The sequence below is a fragment of the Chiloscyllium punctatum genome, chromosome 3, assembly GCF_047496795.1.
Source record: "Chiloscyllium punctatum isolate Juve2018m chromosome 3, sChiPun1.3, whole genome shotgun sequence".
Classification (NCBI taxonomy): Eukaryota; Metazoa; Chordata; class Chondrichthyes; order Orectolobiformes; family Hemiscylliidae; genus Chiloscyllium; species Chiloscyllium punctatum.
In genome coordinates this window covers 157,320,591-157,348,480 of record NC_092741.1, presented here as the reverse complement: position 1 = coordinate 157,348,480, position 27,890 = coordinate 157,320,591, and the positions used below count along the sequence as shown (strand labels likewise).

The 27,890-nt window shown below is 43.8% G+C and overlaps 1 protein-coding gene across 12 annotated transcripts in view; it reads left to right on the top strand.

Annotated features, from left to right (window-relative positions):
* Window positions 1-27,890, top strand: part of LOC140467006 (DNA (cytosine-5)-methyltransferase 3A-like) — a 638,661-nt gene that overhangs the window by 464,942 nt on the left and 145,829 nt on the right. For all 12 annotated transcript variants that reach the window (XM_072563080.1, XM_072563028.1, XM_072563020.1 and 9 more), the window contains 6 exons: window positions 3,023-3,181; window positions 5,973-6,080; window positions 11,727-11,883; window positions 16,632-16,778; window positions 20,185-20,229; window positions 20,350-20,429. In XM_072563080.1, coding sequence (XP_072419181.1) covers window positions 3,023-3,181; window positions 5,973-6,080; window positions 11,727-11,883; window positions 16,632-16,778; window positions 20,185-20,229; window positions 20,350-20,429 — 696 coding nt within the window. The remainder of the gene's footprint in view (window positions 1-3,022; window positions 3,182-5,972; window positions 6,081-11,726; window positions 11,884-16,631; window positions 16,779-20,184; window positions 20,230-20,349; window positions 20,430-27,890) is intronic.

Genomic DNA, 27,890 nt, shown 5'->3' with positions numbered 1-27,890 from the left:
TCCTCCAGGCGTGTGGTGGTGAGGGAGCGGCGGTGAAGGAGGCCCAGGACCTCCAGGTCCTCGGCAGAGTGGGAGGGGGAGTTGAAATGTTGGGCCACGGGGCGATGTGGTTGATTGGTGCGGGTGTCCTGGAGATGTTCCCTAAAGCGCTCTGCTAGGAGGCGCCCAGTCTCCCCAATGTAGAGGAGACCGCATTGGAAGCAACGGATTTTCTTTGTAAATCTTAATCAGGGTTTTTATTTTTATCAGACCAGTATCGTAGAGTGGGAGTTAACAGATAGGTTTAAGAGAAAGGAGTAGTAAATAGTTGTTTTAATTCTCTCTATTGGACTTAAAAGAATAAAATAGATGATTTTTCATCTAAATAATGACCCCTGGGATAGTTCTTTGCCCCTCGAAATTTAACAGATTACAGCATGAGGTGAGCTTCTCTGTGTTTAAATGAGTAGAGGGGTTAAAATTACCACGTGTCATAACACCACATGTTAGTGTCAACATTTAGACCTTCTGTTAAAAGTTGCTATATAAATACATGCTTTTAACATTATTTTGTTTATTTTGACAAAAGAGCATGGAATTCAGATTAGAATTGATGACTCCATTGGAAAATACTGAATCGAGGATTCGAAAGGTTATAGAGTCAGACAGCACAGAAACAGACCCTTGGCTTCAACTCCTCCATGCTAACCCAGTTTCCCAAACTAAACTAGTCCCACCTGCCTGCATTTGGCCCATATCCCTCTGGACCTTTCCAATTTATGCATTGTCCAAATGTCTTTTAAATGTTATGTTATAACTGTACCTGTATCGTCCCGTTCCCGCCTCAGTCAAAGCAAAAGACTCAGTGTAGTTTTACCTCCTTCATCTTTATTCCGGGCCCTGTAGGGAGAGAGAACAATCGTCCATATGCACAGGGACAGGAGTTCTCGGTCTTCTGTCAAACAGCAGTTTCTCAATGAATTATATTGTCATTTACAGGGAGGAGCATCCAGATAAGACAACATCCATATTGATTGGGTGACCGTTACAATCAATGATTAGATTACTTACAGCATGGAAGCAGGCCCTTCGGCCCAACAAGGCCACACCGACCTGCAACCCACCCAGACCCATTCCCCTACATTTACCCCTTCACCTAACACTACGGACAATTTAGCATGGCCAATTCACCTGACCTGCACATTTTTGGATTGTGGGAGGAAACCGGAGCACCCGGAGGAAACCCATGCAGACACAGGGAGAATGTGCAAACTCCACACAGAGAGTCGCCTGAGGCGGGAATTGAACCCGGGTCTCTGGCACTGTGAGGCAACAGTGCTAGCCACCGTGGTGCCCATAAATGAGTGTCCGTAGTAGAGATTAAGCCTTTAGCTGTTATAGAATGAATTGTCTTAACCTTGTTAACTGGCTTCACATAATGGATATTTTTCCCCTTGTTAACTGACCGTACATACTGAATGCTTCCAATATTGTTAAATGGCTTTACATAATGACTGCTTTTCCCCCTTGTTAACCCATTACCCTGGCCTCCAGTACCCCATTATTAACTGCAAGTTCTTATCTGATCTGAGTCATGCTCAGCTAACCTCTTGTTTCACAAATCTCAAAACTTAACTCTTTCCCTACCTGCTTATACCTTATACATTTTGTCACCTGCATCCACCACTTCCTTTGGCAGTTAATTCCACATATGAATCACCCTCTGTGAAAGTTGCGCCTCAGCCCCTTTTAAATCTTTCTCCTGTCACCCTAAAGATATGCCCCCTGGTTTTGAACTCATCCACCCTAGGGAAAAGACCCTTGTCATTCACCCTATTTATGCCTCCCATGATTTTATAAATCTCTATAAGGTCACTCCTCAACATCCCACACTCCATTGAAAAAACATGTTTCCTGAAGAAGGGCTTATGCTTGAAACGTCGATTCTCCTGCTCCTTGGATGCTGCCTGACCTGCTGCGCTTTTCCAGCAACACATTTTTCAGCTCCATTGAAAAAAGTCCCAGCCTATCCAAGCTATCATTATAACTCAAACCATTCAATCCTAGCAACATCCTGGCAAATTTTTTTCTGAACGCTCTCCAATTTAATAATATACCTATATAGCAGGGTGACTAGAACTGCACTCAGTACTCCAAAATCTCCTGTACAACCTCAACATGACATCCCAACTCCTATACTCAATAGGGTATCCCTGACGAAGGGCTTTTGCCCGAAACGTCGATTTTACTGCTCCTCGGATGCTGCCTGAACTGCTATGCTTTTCCAGCACCACTCTACTCCAGAATCTTGGTTTCCAGCATCTGCAGTCATTGTTTTTACCTAGTTTTTTTCCTATACTCAATAGTTTGAGCAATGAAGGCAAGCGTGCTAAAAGCCTTCTTAACTATCCCACCTACCTGTGATGCAACTTTCAAAAAACTAAGTACCTGAACCCATAGGTGTCTTGGTTCGACAACACTACCCAGGGCCCTACTCTTTGTGAGGGAGTCTAGGACCAGAGGGCATAGCCTCAGAATAATGTGTCATACATTTAAGACGTTTAAAGAGGAATTTCTTCTCTCAGAAGGCAGTGAATCTGCGGAATGCTTTACTCCAGAAGATTGTTGAGGCTGGGTCATTAAATATATTGAAGGCTGAGAAAGATTTTTAATCAGTAAGGGAATTGAGCGTTATGAGGCCAATGCCGGAAGGTGAAGTTGTGGTCTGACAGATCAGCCATGAACTCATTGAATGACAGAGCGAACTTGATGGGCTGAATGGCGTACATCTGCTTTTAGGTCTTGCGGTCTTTTAGAAAAGCTATCATTCACATACTTCTAATGTGTTTAGTGACCTCATCAGTGCTATAATTTTTAAGATTCTTCCATTCAGTAAAGTTAAAAAACTTCCCAAAAAATGACACTTTACTCATTCTTAGCAATGTAATGGATGGCAGGGCTGCTTAACGCCAGGACTCAATCCTTGCACATCGCTAGTTTTTTGCAAATGATAAAATTCCTTCATTAACATTTGCCATTTCAGGATGGACGTGGATTTGGCATTGGTGAACTGGTCTGGGGGAAGCTAAGGGGATTCTCATGGTGGCCTGGTCGCATTGTGTCCTGGTGGATGACTGGCCGAAGTCGGGCGGCCGAAGGAACGCGATGGGTGATGTGGTTTGGAGATGGAAAATTTTCTGTTGTAAGTTTAATGTCTTGGCTTTCAAAAAATTCTTTCATGTACTTTCTTACTGTGACTGGGAAAATAGAAATATTTGATCTCAATGAAGGTACTTCAAAATGGGTCTAGATTATAAAGTATTCTTGTCATGCCAGTTACAAAATTCATGATTTAAACTTGATCACATATGATTATTCTGTTCATTTGATAATGCTGTGTAGAAAGCTGGCACTGCAGTCCTCAGTGTGGGGTGGCTTTCTCATGATAGAAGAGAGTGTAACACACCCCAATATATTACAGTAAATCCTCTGTATCTGCAAAATCACAAATTGTGAATTTGCTCATCAGTATCAAAAGATAAGTTAGAATAAACTTCAACGTCCATGAGCAAAACTCTGTGATATTTAACATATTTTTAACCTACATTTAACTTAGCTCCACACTCTCACTAATGTCATCATTCACCGGGGTTTTCAGGAATGGAGCCCTTGCTGATGTGGAGGACTGACTGTACCAAGAAACACCTGCAGCATGGGAATGAAGCAGCACAGTATCACATTGCATAGAGTATTAGTATGCCGTGCTACTGAATAGCAGTTTGCAAATATAAATCCAAACCAGCAACACTACTGAATTCCCAGATTCAGCAATGTCAGCACTGAAATACTGAGGCAATACCAGGGCCGGTCCTGAGGGAGGGTTCATCAGTGAAATAGTATTCTTATTGCACGAAACTGAGAAAATCAACTTAGATTGTCAACGAAGTGGAAGCTAGTGACCCACTCACCAATTTGGCAAAGATAATACGTGGTCCAAAAGGACCAAGGCATTACTTCTTTCAAAAGAAAAGTCTCAAGAGACATGCACGAGTCCATGACTACAAATCTTAAAATTTTTATGTGTGCATCAACTGGTTAGTCACAGGAAATATGGAGTAACTGAAATTTGCGTGTCATCTGCACTTCAAGAAACGAAAGGGAGAGCTGGACAAAGAAAAGATAACAACAGAAATTCAAGAAGTAGAGAAATAGAACTACCATAGTGAGGGGTATGAGGAAGGAATAGGAGGAGAGAGAATTAGTTGATAAAGAAAAAGTGAAATTTAGGGAAAAAGCAACAAACTAAAACCAAAGGAACATAGCTGAGGAACAGCATAATGTAGCTAGAGAAAAATAAAGAAGCAATAAGCAAAGGTAACTTTTTAGATGTATCTATTTGTTTTGCAAGTCTCTAAAAGAAGATGTTCTACAGACTTTTATAGATGTAAGAGATTCCTGGTTGGAGGCACACCTGGAACAAAGGAAGACGATTGTGGTTGCTGGAGGTCAGTCACCTCAGCTCCAGGACATCTATACAGGAGTTCCTCAGGGTAGTGTCCTAGGCCCAACCATCTTCAGCTGTTTCTTTAATTGCCTAACCTCCGTCAGCAGGTCAAAAATGGGGATATTCGCCAATGATTGTGCAATTTTTAGCACCTTTTGCAACTCTTCAGACACTGAAGCAGTCCATATTCAAATACAGTAAGATCTGGACAATAACCAGGCTCTGGACAATAACCAGGCGTTGGGCTGACTTGTGGCAAGTAACATTTGGTGTGTGTGGGATGTTCTTTGGGGCATTGATGCAGATTCGATTAGCAAATAGCCTGTTTCTGCACTGTAGGGATTCTATGATTCCAGAAGAAAATTCTGAATATGATTTGGGAACACTTCTTTAAGTTCTCTTGTTCTTGATACGTTTGAACAAAATAATTCAAGTACACTTCTACTTGATGTGTGTAAATGAAACATCTCCAGTCTTTCTGTTCTGGAGTTGTGAGAATAAGCTACCTTAACTGTTTTGCTTCTTAAGGACTGAACAAAGTGCTTCAAATCCTACTCTTGAGACGTATAAATTAGTTCTCCAGCACTCTTAGAGTCATGGAGAAGTACAAAACGGAAGCAGACCCTTTCGTCTAAGTCATCCATGCCGACCAGATATCCTAAATAAATCTGGTCTCATTTGCCAGTGTTTGGCCCATATCCCTCTAAACCTTGCCTATTCATATACCCATCCAGATGCCTTTTGAATGTTGAACTTGTACCAGCCCTCCACCAGTTCCTCTGGCAGCTTATTCCACACGTACCACTCTGCGTGAAAAAGTTGCCTCTTAGATCCCTTTTATATCTTTGCCCTCTTCCCTTCAACCTATGCCCTCTAGTTTTGGACTCCCCCATTCCAGGGAAAATACCTTGTCTGTTTACCGAATCCATGCCCCTCATGATTTTATGAACCTCTATAAGGTCAGCCTTCAGCCTCTGATGCTGCAGGGAAAATAGCCCCAGCCTGTTCAGCCTGTCCCTACAGCTCAAACCCTTCAACCCTGGCAACATCTTTATAAATCTTATCTGAACCCTTTCAAGTTTCACAACATCCTTCTTGTAGCAGGGAGACCAGAATTGCATGCAGTATTCCAAAAGTGGCCTAACCAGTGTCCTGTACAGCCACATATCATTCCATCAACTGACACCACTGAAAATAGAGTAAGAATGACCATTCATCTCGTTGCTTTTGTAGAATTTTAATGTTTGTAAATGGTTGCTGCATTTGCCCACACACCAAGTCGGTATATGAATAATAATTAATATTATGTGAAGTGTATTGAGGTATTTTTCAGAGGCAGTATAGGATTCCTTGATATAAATTTGTCTCTCCTAATTTGTTTGTTTCTTTCCCTTTTTATGTCAGGTGTGTTGGGCTAGAGTTATGTGAATGAAAGATCATATGTTCTTCTCTCAATAATCACTGAGCTCAGTTTTCTCTCATTTGACAGGTCTGTGTAGAAAAGCTGATGCCTTTGAGTTCTTTTTCTACTGCCTTTCACCAGCCAACCTATAGCAAACAGCCTATGTATAGGAAAGCAATTTTTGAAGTCTTACAGGTATGAAACTCATTCATTAATCTGGTTTTTTTTAATGCTTGTTCATAATAAATATATCATACCAACCTTGGTGAGTATACTTTGATTGTGTTGGCCTCAGTTCAGCTAATTTTTTGACTGTTTTTGATGTTTACCTGAAGTATTAGGAAACATAGCTGTAGCTTTTCTGGCACTGAAGCTGGAAGTCCAGAGTGCTTGTATGAATGGCCCTTCGAGAAAGCACCTCATTGTTTATTCACAGAAAACTAGATGAAGCCTGCAATGGAGCTTCTTAGGATGCAGCAAGCTGAAAATATTACATGGATACAGGTCTTAAACAGGAACAAAAGTGCAGCAGAGCAAAAGAAGCTGAGCAAAATAGTATCCTAGGCAAATCAAACACCCTGAGCAGGAGCAAACAGCACAGCAAAGCAGTGGAGAGACTGAAAGCCGATGGTTAAGAAGAGCAATTTCTCTCCATCCTCACCCGGACAGCTGAGATTTTTCCTCACAAACCTTGTATTCAAAGTAAGAATCCTATCAGCAATATTTAGCACAGTATCAAAGAATTTGCCAAAGATCCTTCAAAGTTTGGTTGTAGGTGAGGAAGAGTCCATTACTTGCATCTGAGATGGTGGAATGAGCAAACAGGAAGCAGATGAAACTTAACACAGTGGTATGGAGTGATCCATTTGCCTGCAGAGTGAAGATAGACAGGCAGGAGGTTGGAAGAATTCAGCAAACCAGGCAGCATCAGGAGGTGGTGAAGGCAACGTTTCGGGTGTAACCCTTCTTCAGGATTCAGGGTGGGGTAAGAAGAGCTGCACAAAAAGGGAGAAGGTTGAGGGCGGGATTTGGGTGGGGGGAGGCGGAGTGGTATGGAGGGATAGATGAACACAGGTAGAGGGTTCAACCTGGTTGGTCGATGGGAGGAATGAATTTGGCTGGTAGCTGGAATGAAGAGTCGGTTAGAGGAATGGAAGGGAGTTGGATGGAAAGGGAGGTTTTTTGAAATTGCAGAACTTAATGTTGAGCCCTCCGGGCTGTAACCTGCTCTGGTGAAAGTTGAGGTGTTGTTCCTCTAATTTGCAGTCTGATTCATTGTGGCAATGGGGGGAGGCTGAGAATGGTCATGTCGGAAAGGGAGTGGGAAGTGGAATTAAAATGGGCTGTGACCGGGAGGTCCAGTTGGCCCCTGCAGGCCTGGCTCAGATGCTCAGTGAAATGTGCCCTGAGTTTATATTTGGTCTCTCTGATGTTGAGAAGACCACAGCAGGAGCACCAGATATGGTAAACTAGTTTGGAAGAGAGACAGGTGAACCTCTGTCACACCTGGAAAGACTGTTTGGGGCCCTGAATGGAGGTGAGGGGGGTGGTGTGCAGGTTTCGCATCTTTTCTGGTTGCAGGGGAAGGTCCCGGGGTTTCGGGTAGGTGTTGGTGGGGAGAGTGGCGCGAACCAACAGTCCTTGTGGAAGGCAAAGAGGAGTGGGGAGGGGAAGATGTTCTTGGTGGAGAGGTCTAATTGGAGTTGGTGGAAGTGTTTAAGGATGATGCCTTGGAAGCAGAGTCTGGTGGGGTGGTAGGTGAGGACAAGGGGGACCCTGTCTTTATTGTATTTTGGTGGGGGTGGGGACAGTTTTCGAGCAGTGGAATGGGGAGTGGTGGAGGGCTGTTTGGATGACAGAGTGGGGAAAAGCACGTTGTTTGACATAGGTGGACATCTGGGATGTTTGGGAGTGGAATGTCTCCTCATCCGACTCTGTCGCATCTGCTCGAAAGAATTGGGAAAATGGGATGGAGTTCTTGCAGGATATTGGGTGGGAGGTGGTGTAGTCCAGGTAATTATGGGAGCCTGTGGGTTTATGGTAAACGTCCGTCTGTAGACTGTTGCCATAGATGGAAACGAAGATGTCAAGAAAGGGGAGGGAGATGTCTGGGGTAGACCAAATGAAAGGTGGTGTGGAAGTTGTTGGCAACGTTGATGAACTGCTCCAGTTGATAGCAGATTTTATAAAGGTGTTCAAAGTCATGAGAGGTCTGGACAGAGTAGATTGAGAGCTACTGCAAACTAATTTAGGATAATTGATGTTTACAAAATCACATGCGATATTAGGGGAGATGTCAACACACACAGTATCGTTAGGACTTGGAATGCACTGTCTAACAGTGTGGCTGAAGTTGATTTAATAGCAGCTTTCAAAAGCAAATGGATAAGAATCTGAAAAAAAACTGCAGGTAAAGGTAGTAGAGTGGGACTAGCCAAATTGCTGTACAGAGAAAAGGTCCAGAATGAAGAGACAATATAAAACAATGTGTAACTCTAAAGGGAGACCTGAAGATAGATGTAAATCAGCAAATGGCAAAGCAGGTTGATGGGAGGGTTAAGTTTTTGGAATCCTGCACGTCAGAAATAGGGGAATAGCGAACAATAGCAAAGACATTATGATAGAAAATACTGTTTTGGCCTGAGCTGCCATTTTGCATCTAGTTCTGGACATCAGATTTTAGGAAGGGTGTAAAGGCATCAGAGAAAGTGAATGAAAAATTCACAAGAAATGGTTCCAGGAATGAGGAACTTCCAATTATGTTGATAGATAAACTGATGAAGCTAAAGCTGTCCTTGGAGAAAGAAAATTGAAAGGAGGTGTTCAAACTCATAAAGAATTGGACAAAGTAAATAGCGAAAAACTGACTTAAAAAATTGAAAAACAAACACCAACTTAAAATTGTTCACAGAAAAGTAACATGACAGAAATCCTTTTATATTGATGTAGTGGTTAGGATCTTGAAATAGCAATGCCAGACTGCATCAAATTCAGCAGAGTAGAGTGAAGCAGAATACGGAGAAAGTGAGGACTGCAGATGCTGGAAAAGCACAGGTTATTCTCAATTCCTCTGCCTCTACTGCATCTGCTTCCAGAAGGACCAGTTCCACCACAGAGCACACCAGATGGCCGCCTCCTTCAAAGATTGCAATTTCCCCTCCCACATGGTCAATGATGCCCTCCGACGCATCTCATCTACTTCCCATATTTCCACCCTCGCACTCCACCCCTCCAACCACAACAAGGGTAGAACCCCCCTGGTCCTCACCTTCCACCTCACCAACCACCGTAAACATTGCGTCATCCTCCGTCATTTCTGCCACCTACAAACAGACCCCACCACCAGAGATATATTTCCCTCCCCACCCTATCTGCTTTCCATAAAGACCATTCCTTCTGCGACTCTTGTCAGGTCCACCCCCCCACCACCAAACAAACCCACCTTCCCCTCCCGGCACTTTCCCCTGGCGCCGCAGGAATTGCAAAACCTGCACCCTCACCTCCATCCAAGGCCCCAAAAGAATCTTCCGCATCCATCAGAGTTTTACCTGCACTTCTACACATGTCATTTACTGTATCCGTTGCTCCTGATTGGGTCTCCTCTACATCGGGGAGACAGGATGGCTACTTGCAGAATGCTCCACAGAACATCTCTGGGACACCCGCACTAACCAACCCCACTGCCCCATGGCCAAACACTTCAATTCCCCCTCCCACTCCATCAAGGACATGCAGGTCCTGGGCCACCTCCATTGCCACTGTCTTACCACCCGATGCCTGGAAGAAGAATGCCTCATCTTCCGCCTTGGGATCTTCCAACCACACAGCACCAATGTGGATTTCACCAGTTTCCTCAGTCCTCTTCGTCCAGCTCCAACATCCTGACTCGGCACTGTCTTCTTGACCTGTTCAACCTGTCCATCTTCCTTCTGACCTATCTGCTGCACTGTCCTCTCTGACCTATCACCATTACCCCCGCCTCCATCTACCTATCACACTCTCAGCTACCTCCCTCTTCCCCCCACCCCCCTCCCATTTATCTCACCACCTCCTCTGCTCATAAGCCTCACTTCTGATGAAGGGCTTTTGCCCGAAATGTCGATTCTCCTGTTCCTCAGATGCTGCCTGACCTGATGTGCTTTTCCAGCACACCACACTTGACTCTCATCTACTCTTGACCAGAACACGTGCAATTGAAAGCCATTACTCTATTCTCTGTTGCTTAATCAAATGGAGTAAAGTCAAGAAGACTCCTTTGAAACATTAGTCTGACCCACTCTATCTTTCAATGTTTGCAAGTAATGCAGTGCAACGAGATACACACTGAGGAAAATCTGTACTGTATTTTAGCACCAAGGGGAAAATACTCAAAGGCAATCATTCATTACAGTGGGATCAAGGGTTATACAGGATAGGAATGTGGAATTTGAATCTCAAACCCATCCACCATGATCTTATTGAATGGCAGAGCAGATCCAAGGGGCTTAGTGGTCTACGTTTGCTTCTGTTTCATGCGTTTTATCACATGTGGATGATAACATTAATTATATTTTGTTTAACTGTACGCAACATAATTCCATATTACATCAAAGTATAGCCATTCATGATGAATAAACTGGTGCAGAAGTCCATGTTAATCAAAATGGATTAGACCATGGCAGTAGCCACGTGTTGATAGGATTCTGTTGGATAACTGAAAATTCCAGGGAGCCACCATGCTTACAAATGTATGGCAGTACTCAATCTCAGATCTCAAAATTTCCCTCAACAGTTTTTGCAGACTAAGAATGATAAGGATTCTCGATAAACCAGTGTGTACATGTCAGTGACGTCAGGCTAGAAATAACTGCTACCTGTGCATTTATTCATGGCCATTCTCAATCAATCACATAATTAATTCTCTCTCATATTAATACATTCTGATCTTCAACCTCAAGTTTATAATTTTAATTCCAATTTTATCAAAAAACACTTTCTGGTTCAAACAAATTTTGGAAAGGGTCTATGTTGTTAAAACAAAGGGAATGGGCAACTGAATGTTTGTAAATTCAATGAATGACCTGAGATTAGTTAGATTAGATTACTTACAGTGTGGAAACAGGCCCTTCGGCCCAACAAGTCCACACCGCCCCGCCAAAGCGTAACCCACCCATACCCATACATCTACATTTACCCCTTACCTAACACTATGGGCAATTTAGCATGGCCAATTCACCTGGCCTGCACATCTTTGGACTGTGGGAGGAAACCGGAGCACCCGGAGGAAACCCACGCAGACATGGGGAGAACGTGCAAACTCCACACAGTCAGTCGCCTGAGGCGGGAATTGAACCCGGGTCTCAGGCGCTGTGAGGCAGCAGTGCTAACCACTGTGCCACCGTAATGAATCATTCTTTCAAAGAGGCAAACATAAATATTACAGGTTGACTTACCTTTTATATTAATTTTAAACAGCTTCCTTCTGTAATGTGGGCACACGTCATTATACTGGAGTCAAGGGCCTGCACCTAAATACACCAGAAAATGTATCTGAAAGAAACTAATCCTGCATTTGTGCTTTGCTAATTATTACACCTCATGATGCCTGTTGGTTACAGTAATTAGTATATTGAATAATTTGTGCATCGCTTAGAGGAAAACAAGCACACCATGAAGGAAAGTGTTGTGTATAAATAATTTAAAATTATGATTTGTGTTATCTTTATACAGATAACCTCTTAGAGTTACATCCCAGCATGCACTGCTGCCTGGGACTTGTATGTTCAGCAATGTAAGCTGCACCTTCAGGTTTCAGATTACCAAATGATTTTCCTGACTCTTCAGTTTACTATTTTGAACTAGGTGGCAAGCAACAGAGCAGGAAAACTCTTTCCAACACATTCTGGGAATGATGAGTTAGATACTGCCAAAGGTGTGGAAGCCCAAACCAAACAGATGATTGAATGGGCTTTGGAAGGATTTCTGCCTTTGGGGCCAAAGAGTTTGGAACCACCAGAAGGTAAGATTGACCATAGATCCGGTCACGTTGCAACTTAATTGGTAACTGCTTGGATTTTTATTCTTCCATGTAAATTGTCATATATGCGTTGAGATGAGAAATTAATGCTGATAGTTATACATAAAGGAAAAGATCGTCTGGAAGAATATTTTCTCTAAAGAAAGCCTTGTGCAGAAAATCTGAAAATTTCTGCTTTGGTACTATTGAAGTTAATTGAGGGCCTAAAGAAGGATCATTAGACCCGAAGCGTTAACTCTGATTTCTCTCCACAGATGCTCCCAGACCTGCTGAGATTTTGCAGCAGTTTCTGTTAGTGTTTCAGATTGCCAGCATATACACTTCCTTTGGTGTTTACTGAAAAAAAGGCCTGTTGAGTTAGTGGCTGGCTCACAACTCTTCTTTATACAGTTTCCACAGCTAATTCTATTGTGTCCTTAAGTGTTTCATTTTTACGAACATGTCAAACTCCTAAATGTTTGTAGCACAGAAGAAGGCCATTCAACCCATCATGTCCATGCCATCAACAAAGGTCTGATTACATTAATCCCATTTGCCAGCTCTTGGCCCAAAGCCCTAGAGGTTAAGGCAAGACAAGTGAATATACACATCCTGCTGAAATCTTATAAGAGTTTCTAACTTTCCTACCCTTTCAGGCAATGAGTTCCAGAATCCCACCAACCTCTAGGTGAAAATATTTCTCAACTCCTTTTAGCCGCCTTCACCATAGCTTAAATGTGTGCCCTCTGGTTATTGTTCCCTATTTTAATAGAAACAATACCTTCCTATCCACTGTACTGATGCCTCTCATAATCTTACAAACCTTGATCAACTCCCCATTTAACCTTTGCTGCTCCAAGGGAAATAATCCCATCTTATCTTTCCTCATAGTATAGATCTTTCAGCCAAGGCAACATTCTGATCAATCTCTGGAACCTTATAAATCTCAAAGGACTCTGTTCCCTTATTTTTATATAGTAATGACTGGCAATGTACAGAGAGGAGGGTTCTTGTTTTTCAGAAGGGGGTGGCCTGTCTCTCAAATGGTCCCTGTCATCATCCATTCTGTAAGCCATGCCCTCACCACCTAATACCTTCCTATGTATGAAGTGTGCCATTGCTTCCACCACTCTGTTTCTTTATTGTTTCAATTGGCTGTTTACCCCTTTGCAGTATATGCAAGTTACTGGAATTATGACTTTTTATACTTGTCTTTATTTTCCTCTGAGTCCCACCATTTCGTTTGTTCTATAAGTTGATCATCAGATTTTCAATTTTGCTTAATAATGTTCTAAGTTAGTTCTTATTAACTAGACACTGCTTTAGGAATCCATCTGGTCCCCTTTGCTCTGGATTTCTTTTTCCTGTCTGTCAGCGGTACATCCCTGCTTTACTTTTAACATGGTCATGGAGCGAGATTGTTATTGTCAGCTCATATTAGCTATGTGATGTTATTCAAATATTTCTATGTGTCCAGCAGTAAATGCTTCCCACTTCAGGAACTAGGAGAGTGCTGCTGTTAGCAGGCTCCAAGACCCAGTACCCTAGACTGTTCAATGTACTGACCAGGCCTGTAGAATCGGAGGCCTGGATTGCTGACTCAGATTTGTTTCGGCTTTGTCCTAACTCAGTGTGGTAATTTAAACATACTCACACAGTGTCTCATTTTCACCATTTCTCCGTTTTTTTCCCATCTGTGTGGTATCCTACCAAATATGCCATTTTGCAATCCAAGCAGTCCAAGTTGGAGACCTTTTGATGGTCTTCCAAGGCTAGATCTTGGAAAATAAAGAATTGGAATCCCTTGCAAAGGAGCCAGAGTTTTAGTGAGATTTAATGAGACACAGCATTACTTATAGCTGGTTGGTATTTGTCTTGACCGAATCAGTCATTTAAAGTGCAATCTGTGTGGTGTTCAGCTGCATTTTGTCTCATAACACATTTATCATATAACAATCTTGACTGTTCCGCTATATGTATACAGTTTGAGTTTGTGGTTTAATACACTCTTAACTGCTAGAACCTCCATTAGTAATTATTAATTAAATTTGATTTGTTCAAGTTCGAATAATAAATATTTTTGCATTTCCCGAAATTCTGAAGCATTTCTTCTGTGTTCTATTCTCGAAACAATTATGGTTTCTGAAGTCGGATAATTACAAGAACTCCAGTTGGTCCATAGCCATTCTCGTAGCTGGGATCTGTGAACCTGAAAACTCTGAACATCACCATTTAAAAGTTTCATGTCTTTAAAAGTGATTTTTTGCTTTTCTGTTTTTGTTAGCAAAGTGAACACCTCCCATTTTCTCTCAATATGCTTCTATACATCTTGTTCCTCACCAACCTAAGTATATCTCTCTGCGGAATCTTTGTGACCTCCTTAGCTATTACATTGTCACCAGCCTTTGTATAATCAACATACCTGGATATTTTATTCTAAGTTTCCCTAGTCTACTTTATTTCTAGATCACTAGTGTCTCCTCCTGTCCAAATGCATTTTCCAACTGCCATTTTTTCCCACACCACTGGCTACTATTTTATCACCACCTACTGTCTGGCTGCCTAATCAATCCCATATCTCTGATCTAAACTGAAAGCCTTCATCCCAGTTGGCTGAATTTTTCACCCATTAGCATCTTCACTATTCCACTTTTTACTGAGGATTTCCGAAAACATGGCTGCAATATATTAAACATCAAGCCCCCCCCCCACCTTCCAGTCATTATCCCTCACCTCTATACCTTCTTTTGCTCCTTTTCTCCTTCCTCACTAGGTCCATTACATCCCTCTTCTTTTGGCTTATCTTCCACCATTCTGCACCAACGTCCCTCTCTGTCTCCTTTTTCATCAGTCCATCCTCCTCAGCCCTCTTCATCACCTACCTACACCCGCTTCACAACCTTGCACCTCCATTATCTCTTCAGAGTTTTTTCTCTGCCCCTACTTTCCTCCTCCATTCTTTACACACCATCCCTTATCTCCTTTCCACTTTCTGCCTCATCCAGTTCCCGAAGTCCACTTCCCCCTTCTCCTGTATTTTAAAGTTCTCTCCATAAGCGCCCCTGCTGTACCTCAAACAGACCAGTTGGTGTAGTCCTACAGCAAGAATCCAAGGTGCACCCATTGGCATTGAAATTAAGCTGGTCCTTCAATCTGCTTTCTGTGTTTACAGTCAGTACCAGTTGTGTTTTCTCACCTTTCTGTTTTAATGCTTCAGTATCTTCTGTTATGGATTGTTTGTCATGTTTAATTTAGACATAAAGCTTTCAAGGCAGAAAGTGTCAAGATTGGCCAGTTGGCCACTGGGCAGTAAGAAATCCCTCATGATTCACTTAGGGGCTGTGTGTTGGGTCCAGGACTAGGGTGGGCTGAAGTTGATGGGGAGAGGAGTGTCGGGGTGTGGGGTCTGTAGGAGTCTCAGATCTGTAGTTCAGGATGCACAATATAAGTTGGGGATCAGTGTAATATGTACCCAGGAGTTAGACTAGGTACTGAATTATTTTAACATTTCCTGAGTAGCTATGTACGTGCTATCTGATCTATACTGCAGATTCTCTGATTGTAAATGAATACTTGAGGATTCCAAGTGTAGGGGAATTGCCAAGCAGAATCTTCAGTTTTTTGGGCAGTTGCTTTAGAGCTTGCTTTGATCGGGATTCTGTAAGGTTCCCATATGCAACCCCCAACTATGCTGCAGATATTATTATCTGACCTTCAAAAAGTCTGGACCGGGCACCTCACATCTCAAAGTGAAACCTGGCTTGATAGATCAAAAGGGAAGAGAAAGTGAGGGCTGCAGATGCTGGGGATCAGAGTAGAGAGTGTGTTGCTGGAAAAGCATAGCCAGTCAGGCAGCATCCGAGGAGCAGGGGAATTGAAGTTTCAGGCATGAGCCCTTCATCAGGAATGTTAGATCATAAGTTTTATTCTGCAGTTCTGTTCTCATAGTGGTCAGTCTCTAAACATATTCACAACAGGCTGCCAGTGTTCTATTAACAAAAGAACACAACTTTGTTACACACAAAAAAAGATATATGTCAATTAGAAAGATTTAATGTAAATATTAAAACAACTCCCCTTTTCTCATCTTTCCACTTGCTCAATCCCTGTGATTATCAATCCTATGTTAACTTTAAAATAGTTGACTTGACTAATTCTTTTCATTTCTGACAGCCAGGAGACTTCTATAAACTTTCTGCTAGTAAGAGCAAGAAAAAACTGCTTTTCTTAAAACTGCTTTTCTCAATTGAAACCTGATTCTGTTCACTGACAGTTTGTTTCTGTACAGATCATAAAACTCGGCATTATATATACTCAATAGTTATCTCACTAGGTATCTGATCAAGGTAATTAACTTATTTCCAAGAAAACATATCTTCATCGCACTGTTCCAAATTACTTTCTGACCAATTTTTTAAAATTAAAATACCAGTAAATTACATTCACAAAACTGAAATCAGTTTTAAGTAACAAATTTCCCAATGATTTAAACCTTTTATCACAACATGGATACGTGAATAATAAAAATCACTATCTGTAAACACCCTGCCTAGTTACTTTAACGCAAAACAAAAGTGGACAGGATGTAAAACAAGCAACCAATCCCTTGCTGTCTGCTGTGTTGAATTTCACCCACGTAGTTCTGATTGTCACCAAACCTGTCAGCAGTCCACAGCTGAACAGTACTGTCTTTTGTAGTCTTTGCATAGCTTGTCCTATATCCAGTAACATAGATATTCTTTGATTTCCAGAGGAACGAAATCCTTACAAAGAGGTTTATACAGAAAGTTGGGTGGAGCCTGAAGCTGCTGTTTATCCTCCGCCTCCCCCAGCCAAAAAAGCAAGAAGAAGCACAGAGAAGCTAAAAGTCAAAGAAATCATAGATGAACAGACTCGAGGTATGAACTAATTATTCAAATTTGTTTCAGAACCTTGGGTATATTGCAACAAGAAACATTTCAGAATCCCTTGAGAAAATATGGGAATACACAAACTAGTTCTAGTTCACCCAGAGATACATGCTTTAGATAGCTTCTGAAATATCAAGGTTAGCCTCAATAACTAGCGTTGATCATACTTTGTGTTACCTTATGTTTAAACTCTTGAACCTCATTTTGAACTACCTTGGTGACTGACATGTATAAGGTTGCTGATTGTTGTATATCAAACAGTGCCTGGGGAACCAAGGTAGTTCTCATGTTATGACAGCTGAGTACTGTGGTCGATCTGCTGCAGGCTGCATCACCTCTGTAATTTTTAAATGATAGGGTTAGGTTAGAGTTGCTGCCTTTCTGTCACATGAAGGCTTTAGAGATGACTGGAAAGGTCGCCTGCATAGCTTTCCTATGAGACAGCAACACAAAGCACACTTGTTCCTACTCTGTCATAGTACTGCACACTGCACCCACTGAAAAGCAGAATTAATTATACCAATGAGGTCAGCAAAACATCGCATGATATGTATTAGTATTCCATTTCTAAACCCTTTTGAAGTAAGGCACAGGCAGTCCACTCCATTTGAGCCCCTAGACTGATACAGCAGCAGCTTTCACAAAAGGAGTAAACTGTCCCTAGGGCTTGGAGAATATTGTTCAAATTTTCAGATGGTACTAAACAAGGGGGCGCAATAAAAATGAAGGCAACAGACTAGAAATATCAGAATTAAGTTTTAAAATGTGCAGATGAAATCTAATTTATATTTAAATTATATAAGGGGAGATCAAACAAACAAGGGTTATAGTCCCTGGAATTTAGAAGGTTGAATCAAACCTTTCATGATATTAATGAGAAATATGAAATAGTTTGTGAGAAGCTATTTCTGATAATGAGAGGACCAGAAGACATAGTCAAACAACAGAACCCTACCTTTCAGAAGTGAAATTAGGAAACACTTTTTCATAGAAACAGTAGCAAAAGTTGGGAATGTTCTTTTCAAACAGCACTTGATGCAAAATCAATTGTTGAATTTAAAATTGAGATTGATAGATTTTTATCTGTCAAAGATATCAAGCAAACATGAGGTGAAAGTAATAAAGAGTTTTTGGATTGCAAGTCAGCCATGTATAAATAGCTATAGATAACATGTAAAGACTTGGTTAAACATGATAAGCACTCAGTTAACAAATGCCACAGACAACAAAATTGTTATAATGACTGACTGCATTAAAACATTTAGAAAATAGTTTAGGATCAAGATCATGAGATAGGATGAGAGTCGGCATTATGGTCATTGGAAATCGACTTGACACTCTGGTCAGATTACATCTTGATTGCTGAGAAACATTCAAGCATTGGAGGCTGTGGTGAGAATAGCCAGTAGTCTGATCCCTTGTGACAGGAATCTTCGTTATGAGAAACTCCAGCTTTTCAGCTTAGAAAGAAGGCAATGGTGAGAAAACGTTTTAGAGCTGTTTAGGGTTGGTGTTGACAGGTGTGAGAATGGTAAGTTTGAAACACTTCCTTTATTTCTTCATATAATGTGGGTGTTGCTGGTAAGGCCAGCATCTTTTGCCCACCTCTAATTGCCCTAGAACTGGGTGGTTTGCTGGGTCATTTCAGATTGCTGCGGCTCTGCACTGCAGTGTAGGCCAGACTTGGTAAAGACAGCAGACTTTCATCCATGAATGACATGAGTGAATTGATGATAGTTTTGTAACCAATTCAGAGACTATTTTTCAATTCCAGGTTTATGAATTGAATATAAATTTCAACAGCTGCCCTGGTGGAATTGGAACCCATTGTCCCCACAGCATTAACCTCTGGATTACAAGTCCAATGACATCACCAATATGCCACCATCTCCCTCAAATTACTACTTCATTTAAAAATGCATAAATCAGTTCTGATTATTTGAGAGCTCTACTTTATGCAAAGAATAATTACCACCTAGAATGGATTTCGGGTGGATAAATAGAGGGCAAAATTGAAATTAAATAGATGAAATCAGGTAGTGCAGAGTCTTCCTGATCTGATAGTTAATGGAATAGATAGCTTCTGTCATTTGTGGGTATTTTGTGATCTGTTGAGTGCAACTGCATGCAGAATGCAAAGATAAAATAGATTCCAGGTGAATTTTCAAACCTTCCATCAATTGCTGCTCATTTCTGCTGCCCTCATTCTGTGGGTCTCTGCTTGGCCATCTGGGATGCTGATTGACAGCTACAGTAGGCTAATAGCTCTGTGCAAATTGGAATCAGACAGGCAACTGAAATATGTGTGGGACTGAGGTTGGGACCACCCGGTAACCTCAAACAGCTAAGCTACAACTGCAAAATAAAATTCTCATCTAAAGAGCCAGCCATCTTCAGAAGAAAGCAGTGGTTATTCCTGCTGAAATTCTTATTTGAGTGATAGGGAAGGATCTACAAATTCAGGCACTGATTGTGGGAGAGAGATCACTTGAAAAATTGTGGCAAAATTTATTCTTTGCCTTGAAAGAAAGAGAGAGCGAGTGAGAGGGGACACTTGCTGTTGGGGAAATGAGAGCTCCATGTGGGCAGATGGAGGAGCATCAAGAGTAATAGGAGCAGTAAGGAGAGCATACTGAAGTGGCAGCAGGTATTGTCTCAAGTGGAGAGGGACACTGGAGGTGACCTTAGTATTTTGTTTGGATTACAGTGGAGAAATGGGAGAATCCCTTAAGGAAAGTCCTAGCACCAACACTGAGACCTCATTCTCCGATGATCAAGTGTTTGCAATGATACTTACTACCCTGGCCACTCCCTCCTACTGTCCTCAAACAGGTCGCCTTGGCGAACTATGCCATTCCTTTCCAACATCTCTTCAGCTTGCCATAGTTCAGAAACACCTCTCCAGCTACATTGGTGAACCTGGGGCATTCTCTGTGCTTCTGCAGCCCTCACAGGTATTACTGCCGACAGACTTTTCTGCTCTTTTCTTTCAATCAGTTTGCCTGGATACCAGCCCCAGGAACTACTGCATGCCTTTAAATCCTCAGGAGTTTACATCCTGCAATGGACAAGTTCACAATCGTTGGAATTCCTGATGCCTGGTACTCATCCTGATTATTTAAGTTAGGTTTTACCTTAGAATTTCTAAAAGCAAAGTGTATAATTTACTTGACATATAGGCAATCTGCTCTCCTATCAATTGGACTCAAGCCAGTGAGAAATCTAAGTTGTAATGTTTAACCCTTGTCATCGAGTATCTAATTGGCAGTGAGGAAGTGGGTTTAAGTGCAGCACATCAGAGTAAATTGCTTCTACTCTACAGTAATAATATTGAATAAAATCATTTGAATCATCAACCATAGGTTTTTTTTTCAAAATATGTTTTGTTTTTCAGAGAGGCTAGTCTATGATGTGAGGCAAAATAGCAGAAACATTGAAGGTAAGTACATTGAGATTTTGATAAGATTGAGATTTTGCGTGGTGTAATTTGAAATAAAAATAAAAACATACAGCAAACATAACTTTAACATAAGCTAATTGTTTTTTTCACTGTTTGCAGATATCTGCCTTGCCTGTGGAAGTCAAAATATTTCTCTTGAGCACCCTCTCTTTATTGGAGGCATGTGCCAGAGTTGTAAGGTAAGAAAAGACCTGTCTTTTCTTTCTGGTTTACAGTGTTGTTGGTGATGATTTAGAGGCTCTACATGTCTCTCGTGCTCTCAGCAAGTTGTTAAAAAACAAATTAGGACCACCACCAGGTTAATGATCCTACTCGACATTACCAGGATCTCACTTAGGACATGAGACTGTTCGGTCCAAAAACGACACTGAGACACCATCTCATTTTGTTTCTTTTGTGATGGAGTGACTAGAGGTAGAGATAAGGTCGTAAGGAAACTGGTCTTATCTCTGCAAAAGTACGTTGAGCAAGTTTCCTGGATACCTCCTGCAATAGACATGGCTGCAGTCCTGTTGTCACTGAAGCAATAAAATAGAATAGCAATTTATGTCCCATGTATTTTTTCCAAAAAACTACAATGAAGAGTATTATAAGTTGCCATACCTCAGCATTTAACATGACAAAAGTCATTAAGACAGTTCATCTGAGATCAGTTTCACTTCAGGCAAAGTTTTGATTAAGAAAAGTAATGCTGGAATATCCGAAGTCGCCACCTATACACTGGCTTGGGACTGTCAAGCCAAGACTGCTCCTCAAGGACAAAGCTGCCCCAACAAGAAACCACTGTATAGCTGGAAGCTGCCGCTGATAAAGATCTCCAAAACAGGAATACCTTCGCGCCTGGACAGGACCACTTAACCAGGAGACCACCATGGCAAGCCACAACCACCCCTCCGGGATAGGTCCAGCACAACGGGGACGCACCTTGCCAGGTCGTCACCGTCCCTCTGGGATGAGCAGGTCGTGTCCTTCCCTCTGGGATGAGCAGGTCGTGACCTTCCCTCTGGGATGAGCAGGCAGTGACCGTCCCTCTAGGATGAGCAGGTCGTCACCGTCCCTCTAGGATGAGCAGGTCGTGTCCTTCCCTCTGGGATGAGCAGGTAGTGCCCGTCCTTCCGGGATGAGCAGGTCGTGACCTTCCCTCCGGGATGAGCAGGTAGTGACCATCCCTCTAGGATGAGCAGGTCGTCACCGTCCCTCTAGGATGAGCAGGTCATGTCCTTCCCTCTGGGATGAGCAGGTAGTGCCCGTCCTTCCAGGATGAGCAGGTCGTGACCTTCCCTCCGGGATGAGCAGGTAGTGACCATCCCTCTTGGATGAGCAGGTCGTGACCGTCCCTCTTGGATGAGCAGGTCGTGACCGTCCCTCCGGGATGAGCAGGTAGTGCCCGTCCCTCCGGGATGAGCAGGTAGTGACCATCCCTCTTGGATGAGCAGGTCGTCACCGTCCCTCTAGGATGAGCAGGTCGTGAACGTCCCTCCGTGATGAGCAGGTCGTCACCGTCCCTCTGGGATGAGCAGGTTGTGTCCTTCCCTCCGGGATGAGCAGGTCGTGACCTTCCCTCCGGGATGAGCAGGTAGTGACCTTCCCTCTGGGATGAGCAGGTAGTGCCCGTCCTTCCGGGATGAGCAGGTCGTGACCTTCCCTCTTGGATGAGCAGGTCGTGACCGTCCCTCCGGGATGAGCAGGTAGTGACCGTCCCTCCGGGATGAGCAGGTTGTGACCTTCCCTCTGGGATGAGCAGGTCGTGACCTTCCCTCCGGGATGAGCAGGTCGTGACCTTCCCTCCGGGATGAGCAGGTAGTGCCCGTCCCTCTGGGATGAGCAGGTCGTGACCGTCCCTCTGGGATGAGCAGGTCGTGACCGTCCCTCTGGGATGAGCAGGTCGTGTCCTTCCCTCTGGGATGAGCAGGTAGTGACCTTCCCTCTGGGATGAGCAGGTAGTGACCGTCCCTCCGGGATGAGCAGGTCGTGACCTTCCCTCCGGGATGAGCAGGTCGTGACATTCCCTCCGGGATGAGCAGGTAGTGCCCGTCCTTCCGGGATGAGCAGGACATGATCTTCCCTCTGGGATGAGCAGGTAGTGCCCGTCCCTCTGGGATGAGCAGGTCGTGACCTTCCCTCCGGGATGAGCAGGTCGTGACCTTCCCTCCGGGATGAGCAGGTAGTGCCCGTCCTTCCGGGATGAGCAGGACATGATCTTCCCTCCGGGATGAGCAGGTAGTGACCGTCCCTCCGGGATGAGCAGGTCGTGACCTTCCCTCCGGGATGAGCAGGTAGTGACCGTCCCTCCGGGATGAGCAGGTAGTGACCGTCCCTCCGGGATGAGCAGGTCGTGACCGTCCCTCCGGGATGAGCAGGTCGTGACCTTCCCTCCGGGATGAGCAGGTAGTGACCTTCCCTCTGGGATGAGCAGGTAGTGACCGTCCCTCCGGGATGAGCAGGTCGTGACCTTCCCTCCGGGATGAGCAGGTCGTGTCCTTCCCTCCGGGATGAGCAGGTAGTGCCCGTCCTTCCGGGATGAGCAGGACATGATCTTCCCTCTGGGATGAGCAGGTCGTGACCTTCCCTCCGGGATGAGCAGGTCGTGACCTTCCCTCCGGGATGAGCAGGTAGTGCCCGTCCTTCCGGGATGAGCAGGACATGATCTTCCCTCCGGGATGAGCAGGTAGTGACCGTCCCTCCGGGATGAGCAGGTCGTGACCTTCCCTCCGGGATGAGCAGGTAGTGACCGTCCCTCCGGGATGAGCAGGTCGTGACCTTCCCTCCGGGATGAGCAGGTCGTGACCTTCCCTCCGGGATGAGCAGGTCGTGTCCTTCCCTCCGGGATGAGCAGGTCGTGACCGTCCCTCCGGGATGAGCAGGTAGTGCCCGTCCCTCCGGGATGAGCAGGTAGTGCCCGTCCCTCCGGGATGAGCAGGTCGTGACCTTCCCTCCGGGATGAGCAGGTCGTGACCTTATCTCCGGGATGAGCAGGTCGTGACCTTATCTCCGGGATGAGCAGGTCGTGTCCGTCCCTCTAGGATGAGCAGGTCGTGTCCTTCCCTCTGGGATGAGCAGGTAGTGCCCGTCCCTCCGGGATGAGCAGGTCGTGTCCGTCCCTCTGGGATGAGCAGGTAGTGCCCGTCCCTCCGGGATGAGCAGGTCGTGTCCGTCCCTCTGGGATGAGCAGGTAGTGCCCGTCCCTCCGGGATGAGCAGGTCGTGTCCGTCCCTCTGGGATGAGCAGGTAGTGCCCGTCCCTCCGGGATGAGCAGGTCGTGTCCGTCCCTCTGGGATGAGCAGGTAGTGCCCGTCCCTCCGGGATGAGCAGGTCGTGTCCGTCCCTCTGGGATGAGCAGGTAGTGCCCGTCCCTCCGGGATGAGCAGGTCGTGTCCGTCCCTCTGGGATGAGCAGGTCGTGACCGTCCCTCTGGGATGAGCAGGTCGTGACCGTCCCTCCGGGATGAGCAGGTAGTGACCGTCCCTCCGGGATGAGCAGGTAGTGCCTGTCCCTCCGGGATGAGCAGGTAGTGCCTGTCCCTCCGGGATGAGCAGGTTGTGCCCGTCCCTCCGGGATGAGCAGGTAGTGACCGTCCCTCTGGGATGAGCAGGTAGTGCCTGTCCCTCCGGGATGAGCAGGTAGTGCCCGTCCCTCCGGGATGAGCAGGTAGTGACCGTCCCTCTGGGATGAGTCTGCCACAAAGGGAGCATGCCGTGCAGGCTGAGATCACTGCACCGGGCTTGAAGCCGCCTCTTCACAGGGAACCACGGGGAGACACCAAAGAAATTAAAGAATTTCAATAAAATAATTGAATTGAATTGAATTTATTGTCACGTGTACTGAGCCACAGTGAAAAGCTTTGTCTTGTGAGCAATCACAGAGTTAAGTAGCATAGATAAGTAAATAATAGATAAACAGCAAAAACAAAAAAAAGCAGTACAGGTGAATGCTAAGAGTTTGTGAGTCCATTCAGTATTCTAACAACACTAGGGTAGAAACTGTTTCAAAACCGGCTGGAATGGAAACGTTAAGAAAAAACAGAGAAAGGAATAAATAGAAAGTCAAAAGCAGACGGAGTAGATGAACAGTGCTACACCATCACCACCTTACTTCAGTACTTCAACTATGTAGCAAAAATAATCATTCAGACTTTTTTAAAAAAAAAGGTGAACAAAAGAAGTTGAGTGAGTCCAGTCTTTTACAAGTGTCAGCAAGTGTGCAACAATGGATCAGCTACCCACAGTTCATTGAAGCTAATGGACAGAAAAGTTAGTTCTGTTTATACTGAGTGGCCATTGTGCTTCTCTCTGCCACTGCTGGAAGTTACATTCTGCTATGTTTTCTTCTCAGTTCACTTCAGCAGCAAACCAGAAAATGATTGGGAAAAATACGGTCACAAATGAAACAGAAATTGAAGGGAAAGATTAATGGGAGAAGGCACTTTAGTAAATACATACACAGTAAATGCCAAAATATCAATCCCTAATATTTGGTTTTAAGGGGGATTGCCCAACAATGCATTTACATGAAGGTATTTCTACAAATTGTTTATCTGTTTAATTATCTATCTAGCTCCCTGTGTGTACATCCATTGTTGTGTCTAGGGTTTGTTATAAGTTCATTTATCCCTATCACCTCTTGATTTGTCAATCATCTTTAGAAAGTTTCTGAGTCCTGCACTGGGAAGACAGACACAAAATACCTTTTCAACGCTTCTGTCATCTATTTGTTTTCCATTGTCGATTTCACAGACACTCTCTGGAGGACCAACACTAGCTTTAGTCCTTCTTTCTCTATACGAGTGTTGATTAAAAAACATTTACTGCTTTATAGTATTAACTTTTTCTCATACTCTGTTTTCTTTCTTGTATTATCTTTTTAGCCATTCTTTGCTGGTTATAATATCTGTCCAGTCCTCTGACCTACCAGTAATCTTTGCAAATTTGTAGAGTGTTTCTTGAAATGTAATACTTTAAATAAGACCATAAGATGATAAGACACTGGATAATATAAAGGCTATGGACTCTGACAAAATTCCAGCAATAGTCCTGAGGCCGTGCTCCAGAACTTGCCGCTCTCCTAGCCAAGCTGTTCCAGACAGTTACAACACTGGCATCTACCCGACAATGCAGAAAGTTGCCCAGGTTTGTCTTGTACATAAGCAGGACAAATCCAACCTGGCCAATTACTGCCCCATCAGTCTATTGTTGAATATCAGTAAAGTGATGGAAGGTATCATCGACAGTGCTATCAAGCAGCACTTGCTCGGTAGTAATCTTCTCAGTGAAGCACAGTTTGGTTTCCGCCAGGACAACTTAGCTCCTGACCTCATTATAGTCTTAGTTGAAGTATGGACAAATGAGCTGAGGCGAGGTGAGAGTGACAGCCCTTGACATCAAGGCTGCATCAAGGAGCACCAACGAAACTGGAATCAGAGTATCTGGGGACAAACTTGGTTAGAGTCATACCTGACACATAGGAAGATGGTCATGGTTTTTGGACGTCAGTCATTTCAGCTCCTTGACATCTCTGCAAGAGTTCCTTAGGGTAGTGTCTAGGCCCAACAATCTTCCTCAGTGACCTGCTGTCCGTCACAAAGTTCAAAGTGGGGATGTTCACCGATGATTACACAATGTTCAGCGCCATTCACGACTCCTCAGATCCTGAAGCAGTCAGTGTCCAAATGTAACAAGATCTGGACAATATCCATACTTAGGCTGACAACTGGTAAGTAACGTTCATGCCACACAAATGCCAGTCTACAACAATCACCAGTATGAGATAAACCAACCACCACCCTTTGGCATTCAGTGGTGTTACCATCACTGATCCCCTGTTTTTAATGAGAGTTGTCATTATTTAGAAACTCAGCTGGATTCACCACATAAACACAGCGGCTACAAGAACAGTTTGGAATATTGCAGCGAGTGACTCACCACCTGAGTCCCAAAAGTCCACTATCTATGAGACACAAGTCATGAGTGTGATGGAATACTCCCCACCTGCCTGGATGAGTGCAGCCTCTACAGCACTCGAGAAGCTTGACATCATCCAGGACAAAGCAGCCCATTTGATTGGCACCACATCCACAAGCATCCATTCCCTCCATCATCGACGTTCAGTAGCATCAGTGTGTACTTATCTACAAGATGCACTGCAGAAATTCACCAAAGATCCTCAGACAGCACCTTCCAAACCCATGATCAGTTCCATCCAGAAGGACAAGGGCAGAAGATTTATGGGAACACCACCTCCTGCAAATGCCCCCTCAAGCCATTAACCATCCTGACTTGGAAATATATTACAGTTCCTTCACGATCATTGGGTTACAATCCTGTACGGCACCTTGTCAAAGGCCTTATGGAAGTATATGTACATAACATTCAATGGCTCTCCTTGGTCTAACCTGCTTGTTATCTCCTCAAAGAATTCTCACAGATTTGTCAGGCATGACCTCCCCTTATTGAAACTGTGCTGACTTTGTCTTATTTTATCATGCACTTCAAAGTATTCAGAAATCTCATCCTTCACAAGGGACTCACAAATCTTACCAGCAATCGAGGTCAGGCTAATCGGCCTGTAGTTTCCTGTCTTTTGCCTTACTCACCACTAATGCATCTATTATCTCTTCAGCTGTCTCCTTCAGAACTCTGAAGTGTATTCCAGTTGGTCCAGCTAAGTTATCCACCTTCAGACCTTTCAGTTTTTCGAGCCCCTTCTCCTTGGTAATGGCCAACATTCTCGCGTCTGCCCCCCAACTCTCTTGAATTTTTGGGATATTACCCATGTCTTCTATCATGAAGACTGACGCAAAGTGCTTGTTCAGTTCCTCTGCCATTTCTTTATTCTCCATTACTACTCCAGCATCATTTTCCGGCGGTCCTATGTCCACTTTTGCCTCTCTTTTGCCCTTTATTTTTCTAAAGAAACTCTTTCAATCTTCTTTTATATTATTGGCAATATTATATTATTCCTATTTAATCTTCTCACACCCCTCTCCCCATTTCTTTTTTTGTAGTCCTCTGTGAAATGACACTGCATGAAATGACATCCCTGACCTGATCCTGTTGGACCAAATGTCTGCTCAGGCCCTCGAACCAATGCCCGCTGTATCCCTAAGTTATCTCCAGCAACCACTGGGGCACTGCCCCCCTACATATCGAGCTGCCAACCTAACCCCACAATTTCCTCACACATTTACATTATCTCCATTACTGTTAAAATACTTTTGGAAGCTTTAACTCCTGAAATACAACAGCAAGTGTCATTTATAAAAATAAGTTTGTGTCTTGACCTGTAATGTTGCTGTGCGCTGATGTGTCCCTGTTTTCGTGTGATGTTCACATTTGGGGCTGACAAGACTTGGAATCTTGACCTAAAAATAGCCATCAGGTCATTTGAAAAGGGTAATTTTTAGAGAGGATTACCATTGGTTGAATCTGTTCCCACAGTGATTGGAATATCTGGGCTATTTTCTTCAAGAGTTTGCATGAGAAGACTGAGCCCCACAAGTTAGCCAAACCATCGTTGTTAGCTGATGAATCTCAAGCTAACAGCGGTCTGCATTCAGCTTTATATACAACTTCTGGAATTTTCAAATTGATGGGAAGACTGAGTATTAGTGCAGAATTTTGAGGGTCCTGCACCTTCTAATTCAA